We start from the raw sequence: 14,743 nt of genomic DNA, 5'->3' as shown, positions 1-14,743 counted from the left end.
GTTTCCATTCATGCTATATTTGTATTTCTACTTTGCACGCAGCATGTGGAACACAAATAATTTTCTCTTATATTTTAATTTTCATGCCCTCTTGTGTCCTTCAGTGTCCTCTGTGTTCCCTGTTTTTTTGTGGGTGGGGGCTTTATTTTGACTCTTCTGTGCTATAACTATGACGATGTTCGCGGTGACACAATTAGCCCAGCAGGTGGCGCTATTTTATTACAGTGGCCATAGCGGACACATGATTCATGTGTACTCGTAATTATCCGTGTATGAAAAACACACTACACTAAGAATAGAAGCACAACATGACCGGATAGCCCAGCTTGTTGTGGAGATCTCCCGGAGGCTGTCGGTGATAATGGATCCGTACGACAACCAGAGAGACCAGCTGAACCCCAGGAGAGCCCCTGCTCACCTCACGGAGAGGGCTGCAGGTGAAGCTGACACCGACCCTACAGCTGAGAATGCCCCCGGTCATGCACCTGACGGCCGGGATCCACGAGCGACGGACAGGCAGCCTCGGTAGTAAGTATCAGACCCGCTTCATGGAAATGATGACAACTTTGCCAAACTACTCTGAGATAACTTCAACACAGACGTGTCGTCCGACGTTATAACGACGTAGTATTGACAGTAATAACTCCTCACAGCCAGCCAAGCTAACATTTACTCTGCTGGCGTTCTAACATTTCATTTATAAATACATATTTTTGTTGAGGGGGCCGGGAGTTTCTCTTGTTCACTTTCACTTTCATTTCATGTGATTCGAGAGGAAAACGGTGCCTTCACTGTTTCTCGTAAAATCACAGCTGCTGGTGAAATGTGTCCCGAACGTAGCTTAAGCTGCTATTTAATGTTCAACACAAGTAATAACAGAGTGTGCAAAAGACGTTTATATTGGCTGTGCGTTTGCATTCATATTGTAACCAAATGCAATTTAATCTATTGATATTGTTGCGTTACATCAACTGCCGCTTAAGCAACTTACTTTCAGTTGCGTTTCACTTGAAGGCAGCACCGTGTTGTAGCTGCACGGCGGAGTTGATTTGAATAGCTTTGTATACAGGAGCTGATCTACAGCAGCAGCGTGTCAACTGGTCTTGTGCTCTTCTGTAACTGTAAACAATTATATGTAATGCGTGTCATATTAATCTTATACGAAACGTGTCAACATGGCAACTATGTTAAATGAATTTAACAGAGAAATAGGTTTTCCTATGAAATGTGAAGGAATAAAAGTGATAAGCAGCCTACCCCTGTGTAATTCAAACCCCTGCACCACTATTAGCTTCTATACAAATTCTGTTTTAGTGATGCTATTTCAGAGTGTGTGCATCTCATTCATCTGAAATGTATGTTTGATGCTGTCATGTTGATAACAACACTTCCACTCACATTAGGTGGGGGATCTATTTAACCTGTTGGACTATAGACCAAAGAAAATGACAGTTTGAATGTACTCCATGGTCCATGAATGTGGTTGCCATTGGCTCGTTAGCTCAACTAGCCATGCAGCTAGCTGAAGTTCTGAGGGAGTGTTGGTGTTTACACTGCTAGCACAGGAGCTTTGGCCTGGCCCAGGGCTACTGGCTAGCATGCTAAATTCAGTGGATATCTCTGACATAATGCCTAAAGTGTTATTTCTTCACATTGTGTTGATAGTTTTAATTCTTTTTTCAGTGTTGTAAACCAAACTTCTTACATATTGCACCTTTAAGTAAACAGAAAATGTACGCCTCTAACTGTTTAAAAAATCTTTGTGTTTATCTGTATTCATCTCTCAGGTCATAACCCCTGATTTAAGTAGAAATAGTCTGCTGTGAGGAAGCTGTTTTACATAGTTTTGGTACCTATTTGGTATCCATTTTTTTGATGCCTTAGTTTGCTGCATTGAAGTCTCTTTTAACTTTAATTCTAAGTGATGCAGACACTGAAAAAGTACTGAAGCTTTGCAGTATCCACAGCCCATTTAATCCCAAACAAACTCTTTCTGTCTCCCAGCTCAGATGGATTCACCATGATAGCGCCAAACGAATCTCGTCGAAGCAAGATGCAAATGGGTGGGCTGACACTGCTGCTTTTAACTACCCTTCCTATTTCTATATTGATCTTCGAACATACTGACATTTTTTCCCAAGTAATTAACGTTTCTTTTGCTGTAGTGTCTCAGAAAGAACTGGAGGACCTTCAAAGATGGAAAGAGGCAAACAGAGCCCCCCCTGTGCACCTGAATCCAGAGAGGCTAGGTAAACCAACACACACATTGTCCACTGTCACATTCACCTTATCCTCAACTACCTTTTATGACACTAATCTTACTTGGTAATGCTTATGCATACTTTCCCATCAGCACAGTGTTTTCTGTTGTTTAATTTATCAAGGTGGTTCTGTAACACTTGATGAAGCCAGACAGAAGCAGTTTAGGGACTTACGTTGCTCCAAACTGCAGAAGAAGGTACTTTATCCTTTCAATTTATATGCACCTTTAAATATATGTTGAACTCAGAGTGTGAAGTATTTACATGAAATACCTCTTAGTGCATTTTCTCTGTGATGGCTGTGCCACAGTGACATTTTTGATGCAACCTGTTGTTTCAAGCTGAAAAAAGAAGAGCAGGACAGAAGGAAGAGACAAGAGGAGGAGGAAGAGTTACAGAAGATGAAAAATGAGAAGAGGGAGATGGTGAGACCAACAATATGTACTTTGGCCTTCTCACAAAAGCATTTCTCATATGCGTTTGGTTAGCGCTAAAACCTGCCCTCAAATAACTTGGTACCCTTTTTATTTCTATTTCAATTAGTTTTGAAAACAAAGCATTAACATCTAAGACAAACCAACCATTAAACACATTCTATATATTAAACACCCTTTGGGGGTTTTCTTTTAAGATGTAGAAATAACTAACAAGTTTGGCATATCCTCTCCGCCTCAACACTTCTGCCTCTATTTCAGTTAGCACAGTGATATCCTGTATTACCCAGAGTGCATTTTGACAAACCCCAGAGTTCCGTGTCAGGAATGTACTGCACTCAGCCATGAGTTGTGAGTGTAGGTGGAATAAGAAATAGCAGTTGCAGTAATAGAGGGAAGGAGTTGGTGTTTTTCCAGCCATTTTGTAGCACCACTCTCTCAGAATATAGCCTGTCTTGTGGCTACATTGCATCATGGTCTGTGATTTGAATAGACAACTTCATTTCTCTCCCTCTTCTGGGATGTATATTCCCATTTGTTGCTGAATGTTGCTGCAAACTGGCTCCAGAAAATCAGTCCATTAAAACAATGGGTGAAGAAATGCAGCTGACAACCTGTTTTTAAATAGTTGAGACTGGATTCTGGTATAAGAATGGGGAGCTTGTCAGAGAATGACTGGAACAAGTCTCGTCCAGCGCTTGGACATCTGCACACTTTATAAGATACACTTGTAGAGTGTAGTGCAATCCAATACATGCCTGCCAAACACTGACAATGTTAGAAATATGTCAATTGAATTATAGGTTTATCACCTTTATAGATGGTGTCCCATTATACTGGGAGATTTTTTCTGACGTGTTTCTAATCCAACTATCACAATAAAGAAATGTAACTTGATTACTGTCATGTTTATCATCCTAATTCTTACAAAATGTATCCATAACCTGATTACAGTAATCTATATATTGTAATTTATCAGAATGTAATTACCATTTTTGTCAGTGTAATTCAGTCTAGTCACTATCACTACGACTTCAATACTAAAACATATAATTCAGTGAATACAACATTAAAGGCATCATTTAAGTAGAGAGTGTTATTGGATTTCATTAAACTCTACAGGTGTCCTTTATAAGTGGGGTGCATGATAGTAAGTGTGTTCTCTGGAAGGCTGTGGGAGTCCTCGACAGTGGCTGTGTAAGCTGTTACACTGCGACTAAAGAAACACATGCAAAAACAAAAAATTAATAAAGCATGCTGGACTGCGGCTGGACAACAATTATGGAGCAAAACAAAATTCACTGCAACTATTTTGAATGTCCCTGAAAACAGATTTGTGATTCGTGTCACCTGAGAGACAAAGACATGAGAGACCTTCTGAAGGGTAGATACAACTTTGGGTAGATTTGGTGGTGGTGTTTCTTGTAGTGTTATGAAGATGCACAGCTCCATTGAAACATGTCACTCTATGGTGTCAGCCCTCCACTTCATGGCATGTTTTGTCCTCCCTCAGTGAGGAACAATATCATGTTTGGCCTCAAGATGTCAGTAGAGACAAGCATCCACCTGAGCTGGAGCAGGTCCATGTGCCTGAGAGCAGTCTCTTTCCCTGGCACAGCCTGTACTGAAGCCAACCCTGATTAATGGTCTCATGGGTTTCCATCAGCCTGAGACAGCTTCTCACTCTGTTCTCAGACATGTTCTACTCCACGTCTGGCCCAGCTCTTGTCCACTACTGGTTAATGAATTGCTGCAGTGATGTTGAAGGGTGATTAATGCTGAAGATCAAAGCAGTAATCCACAGATCTCTTCCTGTTGATGATCTCCATGAAACCATAGGAATGCAGTGGTAATCCAACAAACAAACGTATGCATGTGAAGCATCCTCTTCTAGTCTATTGATGTGAACTAACAAGAGGCTGGCAAAAACATGCTTCTAGGACATGAAAACATCTATCCACACCACAAAATGTTAATATATACAGCAGCTCATCCCTGCTCCTGTACTCAGCCAGGCCCAAGGGTCGAAATATTCGCTTTTACTGTAACAGCTCACAGGGTTGGGCTGCATATGTCACTGGTGTCAGAATATAATTTGAAAAAATAAAAATGTAATTCTAACACAAAAACCTGTTTTCTAGCCAGCAAATGCACTGAAATTATAAGCTACAGAAAGGGTTTGTCATTTTAGGAAAGGATAGGAAATTGAGTCACCAATAAATGTATCATCTTCCAAAATGTCACATTCACTATAAATATTTTTCATATTCATAAATGTTTCAATTGACATGTCGCTAATGGTATTTTTATTGATACATTTGGCTGTACCTCATCTGTAATTACAGTGCATCAGAATACCTCATATTCTACAATTTGCTTAAAGCCCATATTCCATGTATGTTTGGAAAACGGGACATGAATGGCTGCTGCATGCCGTGCGTCCGGCTGTCTGATGTGGGGTGACTGTTGTGATGTATTGCAGGCTGAGCGCCTGGAGGAGAAGCGACGACAGGAGGAGCAGAGGAGGAGGGAGAAGCTCCAGCAGGATCACCTCAGGTCAGCTCTGGATCAGGTTAACTTGGGTCCCATCACAGTCACTCTGTGGTATTGTGTTGGTTGGAGTGTACTGTGTTGTGTTCTTTCTTGCTTGCAGTTGATCTTAGTCATAGATGTGGCATTAGATGACAACATCTCCTGCCCTTTACAAAAGAAGCACCCCGTGTCTGATCCTCTGCTTACCTATAATTGTCATTTAAGTTTAAGCAGGCACTTAGCATTTTCTGTTGTCAGAAAAGAGAAAAATAGAATATGAGTTAGAATTTTAGGCGAAGCAAGGGACACAGGCACCCCAAGGTCCAGTTTTGATTACCCCCATCTCTATTCAAACTTGTTAGTAGTTGGAATACCTGATTTCCTTGGACTACATAATTGATAACATAACTGGAATGGCCATCAGTAGACCTCATACCTTTTTTTACATATACCAGCAAGCTAAATATGCCTGACTTTTTTTTATTCATTGAAAAAAGATCCATGTATCTTTCCATGAGAAGTGAACAAAATGTAGAATAATGCCCCATCATGCAAGGTTTAAGTGAGAAGGAATTCATGTGCGTAAGTCTGGTAGAAGTCCATTCTGTAGTCTGTGTGTAATCCTGCTGACAAACCAATCAAACAACGAACAAACAGACACAGGGGAAATCAGTAATGCTAGGAACAACAGTGCTTTGAACCAGTGCTAATGCTAATATGCCAACCTGCTCACAATGACGAGGTTAACATACTGATAATATGTAGGTATGGTGGTCACCATGCTGTTAGTTAAGAATGGTAGCGTGCTAACATTTTTATAACTCACACTGAACAAAGTAGAACTGAGGCAGATTTGAATATGCCATTAGTTTTGTAGAAAATTAGTCATGAACCTAAATACTGAACAAATTGACATTTTGACCTGACATTGGGGCTAAACGAAAACTCAGAATTTACCATCACCAAATTATTACATGAATGTGTAACACATTTCATGCCATTTCACTCATGGTCTAGTCAAGGTCAAGGTTGGTCAAGGTCAAGTTATACTGCTCATGACACTGTAGGAAAAGTCAGGGAACTTTCAAAGTTGGATGACAGATTTTCACTGTGCAGTAAATGCCCATGTCTTTTACAACCTTAATTCCTCTGTCAGAATTTCTTGTAAAATATTATTTATCACAAAACAGAAGCTGGGATAGTCTTGTGTTCAAGTGTGCTATCAGTATACTCCTTTTAAACTAAAAGTAAGAAAATAATTTCAGTTTACGTTTTATGTTCATCAGAGATATACTTATATAAAATCATAAGTAAGTATAGATCAAAATGGCTAAAAACAGTGCCTATCCAGCTTACTTGCAATGAATATCCATAGTGTGTGGGGGCAGTCTGACTAAAATCTGAGGCACTCTGACAAGTTTAAGTTATTCATGAATGGATGTGTGTTGATAAATGATCAAGGCATGAAATACACAATGAAAAATAGGTTATACACCAAAAATGTAGATATGGTTTATTAAGTATATATGTCTTATACTTGTACTGGCACTGTTATTGTGAGTTAACTTCAAGTCTACTTAAAGCACAGCTAAAGTATAACAAATAATACCTAATAGTTAACTAGTGGTGTACTTTAAGGTACAAAAATAATGTGAAAATAGTCGACCTTAAGTATGATGTTAACTTCACTTAAAGAATCCTAAGGGTATAAGTTAGTTTACTGATGGCATACTTAATGTCACAGTCATGACCATGTCCCTGAAATAGTGTTTTCCCTTCTTTTCCCTTTCCTTATGTTCCCATTTTTACCCTTTCTAGTATACTCATGGTACACTGATATTAATGTACCAATAAAGTAGAGTTGGGAAATATAGTTGAACTGTACCAAAGGTGAAATATATAAGTATGTTAAACCAACTAGCCCCAGCCTGACCTGGTCAATGGCTGCTGTGCAAATAGTATAACATCAAGACTCTCCTGTTGCTCCGAGCTCCCTTTTCAGCCTTCTAGCTGCAAACACAGCTACAGTTAGCAGCACTTAGCAGCTGTGCTTGGGATTTGTTTGTTTTGAGTATGAATTTGATAGGTGGCCAAGTTCTTTCATACTGCAGCGTTATCTTTATTTGATAATGAACTTGAAGTACACACATTTTTGTAAGGTTCCTAGGTACATGAGAAGCAGTTTTTTTAAAGAAAGCTCCTCCAATGCCATACATTCCTTTATACTACTGTTTTCACACACTGAGTAGCACTCCGCTTGATTAATGAATTGACCTGTACATGGAAAGTCAGTGGAGAGCCCCTTTAAAGTGGCCAGGGGGTTCAAAAGTATATTAATTGATACAATAATGATGTAGGGTGTGTAGTGTCTACACAAAGTTTTCATACCATACAAGCCAACAATGAAACGAATAAAACAAACTTGGTCAACTTGGTGGGACTCCAGCCTGTTAGCATCCCAGGCTTGTAGAGTGTCTGTGGAGTAAACGAACACTCCTCCCCACCTCATCATTCATGTGTGTTTCTGTGTTTGTCTTTGGCAACAAAAGGATGTAACGTGTGTATTTATTGCAGGAATACTGAGCGTTTTTTGCATAGGTTTGAGACGAGAGCCCCAGGTCCAGTGACATCCAGCGGTGCCGCACACACGTCATCTAGGGTAAGCCAGCAACCACATAATGTGTGTGTATGTGTGTGTGTGTGTTTGTGTGTGTGTGTGTGAGCTCTTGTATGTGCTTTCACATGTTTTGTTTGTAGACACAGTTCTTTGTGCATCAGTGTGTGTGCATGTAGACACAGTATGTGCCTGAATGTACACACACACGCAGACACACACATACACACACACTTGCTCTATGGGTCCCAGGGTTCAGTGTTGAGTCTCATATCTGTGGCTGTGGGGTCGGAGACTGAAGCTCTGTGGTCATTCACACCAATAGATCTGCCTTTGTAAGCTGTTTTCTCAGTAAATACTACGAAACACCGTCTGGCAGTGCTGGTATTAAGCGGTATCCCCAGTGGGCCGGGTGGGGTGAGGAGCCAGATCCCCTTGCAATTATCTCCTGGTCAGAGTCGGGGCACACAGCAGTACAGCAAGCTCATGGTTAAGTAAAAGGAAGTGTAAATACACAGAGGAATAAGGCCGGTGCTTTTCCCTTCTCTGCCTCTCAGTGTTATATGTCTGTCTGTCTGTCTGTCTGTCTGTGTGCTCCTTTCCCTCTCTTTTGTTTTCTCTGCTTCCTTTTCTCTTTTCTCAGCCTCTCTTCCTCCCTGCCTGTTGGTTTTCCTGAGAGGGAAAGAGTGGAAGGTGGAGTTCAAGGGACTTCCCAGAGTTCACACTGAGCAGAGTCAGAGACACAACACAACATGACTGCGAAGAGACTGCTGAAGTCAGAATAGAGTGGAATAACCTGGAACCGAGTAAAAGTACCTGGAGGAAACCCAAGCTCCTCACCAACCAATCACATGCCCTGTCTGCCAAAGGGGGCAACCACTTGCCCTCACAATGCATAACTTTCCCCTTAATTAACAATCTTTTTTTGGCTAATTGCTGCTATAAATCTTCAAATCAATAGCTGCTGTAAATCTTGAATGTGAATAGGTCATAGTTATTCTTAGCTCAGAAAACATACATTTATTGGAGCGTGTTGACAGCTACTGTCAGAAAGTCAGACACAGTTCTAATAGTGTCTGTGCTCCTCCACCCAGCCTGGTGTCTGTCAGTGATGCTGTAACAGAGAAGGAGAGAGTGGGCTGGAAACAGCCGGAGGACACACTGCACTCCACACTGTATTCTGCTGCGAGTGTATTATGTGGCCACTGACAGCACTGTTAAAAGTGCACACGCAGCTCCCTCGTGCACAGCGGGAATGTTTTCTTTCGGCCCTTTTCTCATTGTTGTGCATTTCTTTTCCCTCTTTTTCTCACATAGACCTGATGCAAATCTTTCACCAGGCAACTTAGTGGTGAGAGAGAGGGAGAGAGACCTTGGGTCGATCTAAACAGAAAACAGTCAGTTACAGTAATAAAGAAGTCTCTGTTTTATGGTGGGATACAGACACAGACACAGGGTCGAGGCAGACAGGCTAAGTGGATGATAGAGTTCACTAGATGATACCCGGCTTTCAGACAGCAACAGAGACTCTCCTCTTCTCCTCTTTCCTTCTCTTCTTGCCCTTTCATTTCAGTGCTTTCCTCTCTTTCCTGTTTTCTTTTCTGCAGTCTTGATTTGTGTCTCCTCTCCTCTCCTCTCCTCTCCTCTCCTCTCCTCTCCTCTCCTCTCCTCTCCTCTCCTCTCCTCTCCTCTCCTCTCCTCTCCTCTCCGGACTCTCCCAGGCTGCTGCTCTCTCAGATAGACGTCACAGATTAGGAGATGAAAGCTTGTGGCTGCAGAGCAGCAAAAGTCAAACTTCTTGATGTGGTTTTGACCGGGACCCTGGGATCTGTTGTTCTTTGAGCAATGGCTCCATAAGACAGATTGATCCCTCCTTCATATCCTCTATTTGTAGGTGTGTGTGTGTATTGTGTGTGTATACGTGTGTGTGTGCATGTGTGAGTGGGAGATTTAATGCTTAGCTTTGTTTGGAGCACATAGTGTGCACACTCGTGGGCTGTGTGTTCCCTCTTCCTCAAGTGCCATCTGTGTGTGTGTGTGTATGTGTGTGTGTGTGTGTGTGTGTGTGTGTGTATGTACTGATTATTGCCCTAGAGAGGAAACAAACACATTGAACTTCTACTTCTTTGTGTCATTTTGTCATACAGCTCTGTGTGTTGTCATATTTGGCACATTTGTCAGTAGCTGCTGCTGTTGTGCCCACACTCAGTCATCCTCCCTAAACCGCAGTCAGCTGCACAGGTGTTCTACTCAGACTGTTCTGTTCCGATGTCGTTCATGTATTTGCTTTGCTGTGTATTACAACTTGCTGTTGCAGGGTTTTCAGGAGGAACTAAGTAATCCATGACAATCCATTGTCAGTGCCAGTCATGTGTACTGATCAAGAACACAGAATATAAGCCTGCAATTTCTAGCAAAACTGTAATTCTAACTGCTTCTTTATCGGGAGTTTGTTGGCTCAGTTATGTACATACTATAGCTCTTGATAATGACATTTACAGTCAATACTGATAAAATACTATTCTTTCTTTCCCAGGGGTATGTTGCCTTGTATGCTGTCAGATTACTATCATTTCCTTTATACTTTGACTTAATTTCTTTTATCATCAGAGTGAGGCCATGGTGAGTAAACAGAGAGAGGAGGCAAAAAGTGTGAAAGATGTCCAGCTGGAACACAAGAGGTAATGTACACCATTTATGTTTGATACCATTTTACAATTTAATCAGGTTCTGTCTCTAACTCTGAACACACAAAGCAGACAATTTTCTAAAAACACTGATCACAGCAGTGCACAGATGACACTAAGGCATTAAACTGTATTCACACACAGACAAAACGGACTCAACAAGGTGAATTGTTTAATTTTGTTCATCATTTGGAGTAAAACCAGTTGATACTGGCCAGGTCAGTAAATGCAAAGTGTGCCGTGTGCAGTTCACTGACCTCACTATATTTTAGTTGGAGTAAAAGTTTGAAAAGCTGTCAGACACATCCCACATGCAGCCATGTAAAGCCTGCCAGCATGCAAAGTAGAGCATCAGTTAGTTTTATGTGAACCATTTTTTTGATTCATGATATTTTGACAGGGTGAACTCGGCCTTTCTGGACAAACTGGAGGGTCGAGACGTAGGGAGTGAGAAAGAGCCAAAGTCGGAAGTCATGCAGGAGGTGGAGTATCCCTGTTCTACCTCTGACTTTAGGTACCAACCACCCAACACCTCTGGACAACAACACCCCCTCAATTACACATTGGACACAAATCCAGATCAGAGCTGCTCTGGATGGAAAGAGGAAGCTGGTGAGCTGTGTTTTTGTCTTCTGTTTTTCTCGCCTTTTATTAGTTTTGCTTAATGCTGGTTAACCAAACCTCAATCAGACAAATGACAAGAGGTACCCACCTCATTCCTCCTTAGAGAATTGTGATTTTGTGTTTAGTCTGTGTTAAATCAAATGTCTTACGTGCTTCAAAAATGCAGGCAGAAAGTTATGCATGGTACGTAGTGATCCTGGTGCTCTTGGCATTCAAATCCTGCTGATACTTGTAGTTTGTGGGAAGTGTGTGTGTGTGTGTGTGTCTGGGACTGTGTGTGAGAAAGTATTTTCCCTTCTTTCTGGGCACAAACCTCTTCTTACTATGGATTGAGCAACACGGTAGAGCAACACACACAAACACACACTCATTAGGCTTCTGTCAGTCAGAGAGGAAACTCTCCAGGAGCACCCAGGCTAGACTGACAGACGTGGCCTGCACCCAAACAGACACACCAAGGAGCAGTCCCACCCTTTAATAGTTGGCCTGGATTGACATACACTGTACTGAGTTCGATACCTGACTGCCATACACCTATGAATACCTGACACTCACAATGGGAGGAACACAAACAGAGAACGTCATGTTCATTATCTACTATACTGAAGCAGTTCCTGCTACTGCACATGTGCATGCTGCGTGTCATGAAACTCATTCTTTTCTTTAACATATTGTTAAACAGAGGATTTTGTATTCAACCTTTTTAGGTTCTCTTTCTTGGTACCTATCAGCCTTACACAATTCAATGTAAAATAGATTTTAAAGTGATAATTCTGAGACATCAATTGTTTTTCAAAAGGGAAAGGGGAGGTGCACATGAGAAAACATGAAGGGAAAAATACAACAGACAGAGAGAGCCAGAGGGGAGAACATAGGAGAAAATCAAAACAAAGACACGACAAGACATAAGGACATAAATTCAGAGAGTCATGACAATCTGGGCCTAGAAATGGACTAGCCTGTGGCAGCGAGAATTACTGGAAGTCCAATCCTGGACAGTGTTGGTAGGGATTCCAAGGTGGTTTTAAGCTGCCTGGAAGAAATGCCTGCCTTTAGAATCCCACCTTTGTCTTTGTCTTTTTTTAGTGCATTTAAATTAGCTAAGGAAAGACCATTGTGGAGGTGCCTCACAGTTCTCGCTGGGTGATCGTGGGTGCAAATGTTCAACAGATTGTAGAAGCTCATCCACAAAAAGAAAACAATAAACATATGACAAGACCTCCTATTGTTTTGCATGAGAGTGAGAGAAAGTTCATTGTAGGTTACGCCATGACAATCAAAGAACCCTCTTTCAGCAAGGCCTAATGGGAACAATAATGATTGGATAGGGCTCTGAGAGACTCATTTCTTTCCTTTGTGTTTTCCAGACACTGATCCTGACTATGACTGGTCCTTGATGAAACTGATGAACAGCTTTCCAAACTGCTCCAGAGAGTTCCTGGAGGACATCCTCGACCAGTGCAACAATGATTACGAGCAGGCCTTTTCACTACTCATCAACACGCTCAGTTGACTTTTATGTGTCTTTAATGGCAGGATTGTCTTTTCCCTTAATATTATGTTTGACATTTATGCATTTGAGCAACATAAAAATGTTTATTAATAATAGCTAGAAGGAAGTTTCCTACTTTGGTGGTGGATGAATGTAAATAACTATGCTGACAGCATTAAAGATGTACCTACAGTGCAGCATGTGCTTGTAATCTGTTTTTGATTATCCCATTAATCATGGAGTGTTTGGTGTCTTGTATCTGTCTGCATGCACAAGTGAGTCATGTCGGGTTTTTGCCTTGACATGGATTTAAATTGATGTTCGTTTTTACCAGTTTATTTGAAGGTCATCGTTATGACTCATAATCTTCAGACCATATTTGGGGCTCTTAATTAAATCAGTGTGTGTAGATGGAAAGGGCTCAACCCAAATGCATTTTTTGTTTGTTTCAAAGTCATATGTGATGTATGTATAGCAGGATTCTTCAGGACAACAAAGGTTGCAAATCTGAAAAGGATTTGCTATAGACAGGCCTTTTATGATTGTTTTAATTTTAAACTCACAGTAGCTTTACAGGACTTAAATAAAACACCTTTTTTTTCGACACTGTTTTTGACTGTCTGAATGTGTGTGTCATCAGTGTGTTTATATAATACTGGGTGGGGTTTCCAGGTGGGTAGTGGGCAATGCCAGCCTCAGCTGCCACCACTGAGCTGGACAGCAGATGGTTATCACCTGCACGAGGAAACAAAGAACAAAGGGTGGTACTCTCATCATGGGGGACTAAAAAAACCCTTTTACTTCGGCATGAAGTCATACAAGGAGTGTTTCACTGCTGATGTCATCCAGTAAATGTCTTTCCTCTGAAGATCAACAATGTCACTGGGGCAGTCCTGCATTCATGAGGACCATAAACTAACAAAGGTATCGAGAGCTTTCTCATGCGTCATTTTAGAGTTACCGAGTTGTGAAGCCGCAAATGACACAGAGTATTATGATCGCTTTTTGATATATACTCAGTTGAAATCTGTACAAAGACCATGTACTTAACATTTTTCCTCATCAGCTTCATATATATTTGTAAATATAGGATTGCATATTACATGTTTCAAACAAGTGGTGATGGCAACAAAAGACTGTGAAACCTGTTTGTAACATTGCACAGATAAATAGGTTCAGTGGCAACAGGCAATAGCAATAGCATCATGACTGGGTATATAAGGGTCATCATCGAAAGGCTCAGTTGATCACAAGCACCACTTTGTCAAACACATGATGCATACAGGATATTAATACATAAGCACAGGAACACTTCTGAAACAGAAGAAACGTGATTGCATTATGGTTTCATCTATGTTTTACATAGTGTCCCAACTTTTTTGGAGTCAGAGTTGACTTTTTTAAAAGTTTTTTAGCTGGTATCTGTTAAGTATCTTAAGTAATGATTAAGCAGGTATGAAGTTCCAAATACTGAGTGGTACAAGGCAATCCAGTTTGAATTTGACTTAATTGAATTAAAGGGGACTGCTGGGCCTTGGCGGAGGTATGCACTCTACTCATTTACTCTTCAGTAAATGAAGGATAAATAATTATACAAATTTATTTTTGCATTCTTTAGTGACAGTAAAAACTTTTTTTATTCTCACAAGTTAGGTTGGAATGCCCACAGCCTTTCTGCCCCTGTGTGTGTTACCACCTGAGCTTCTTTGTTAAAGGAAGGTGACCATGGGTAACGTGTGTGTGTGACAGAGTCTAGTGCTGGGCTGCCCAAACTGTGGCTCATGGACAAAAGTTAGGCCGCCATAGGGTTCAATTTGGAACTCCAGTTGTTTATTGTGAGAAAAAAATCAGAAATAATAATGAATACGCAGGGTTTTTTGTGAGGTAAGGATAATACTTGAGTTGTATGTATCTTCTGCCCATACTCAAGGAATGAAACATATTAACTAAAAAATATATTCCTTTAATGCAGTTGACTTCATAGCATTACAAAAATGTGTCTTTATAAAGGAATTTCTCCTATGTAACATGAAAATATTATATTAAACTGTTACTGTAACCTAGTGACAGTCACTATCATCTGTAAAGAATAATAACAA

The 14,743-nt window shown here is 40.8% G+C and overlaps 1 protein-coding gene across 3 annotated transcripts; it reads left to right on the top strand.

Annotated features, from left to right (window-relative positions):
- The first annotated feature begins 79 nt into the window (after nucleotides 1–79).
- Nucleotides 80–13,255, top strand: epsti1 (epithelial stromal interaction 1). Of its 3 annotated transcripts, none has more exons than XM_037110766.1 (10): nucleotides 80–528; nucleotides 2,005–2,063; nucleotides 2,166–2,249; nucleotides 2,385–2,458; nucleotides 2,603–2,686; nucleotides 5,178–5,251; nucleotides 7,826–7,886; nucleotides 10,452–10,522; nucleotides 10,929–11,140; nucleotides 12,520–13,255. In XM_037110766.1, the coding sequence occupies exons 1-10, from the start codon at nucleotides 362–364 to the stop codon at nucleotides 12,663–12,665; spliced, it is 1,032 nt and encodes a 343-aa protein (XP_036966661.1). In that variant the 5' UTR covers nucleotides 80–361; the 3' UTR covers nucleotides 12,666–13,255. The 3 variants fall into 3 exon arrangements, with proteins under 3 accessions (XP_036966661.1, XP_036966660.1, XP_036966662.1); XM_037110765.1 differs by having other exon boundaries at nucleotides 86–528; nucleotides 7,802–7,886; XM_037110767.1 differs by lacking the exon at nucleotides 80–528 and adding an exon at nucleotides 1,028–1,121 and having other exon boundaries at nucleotides 7,802–7,886.
- The last annotated feature ends 1,488 nt before the right edge of the window (nucleotides 13,256–14,743 follow it).

Source organism: Acanthopagrus latus, chromosome 9, assembly GCF_904848185.1.
Source record: "Acanthopagrus latus isolate v.2019 chromosome 9, fAcaLat1.1, whole genome shotgun sequence".
Classification (NCBI taxonomy): domain Eukaryota; kingdom Metazoa; phylum Chordata; class Actinopteri; order Spariformes; family Sparidae; genus Acanthopagrus; species Acanthopagrus latus.
This window is presented reverse-complemented; position numbering and strand designations above follow the sequence as displayed.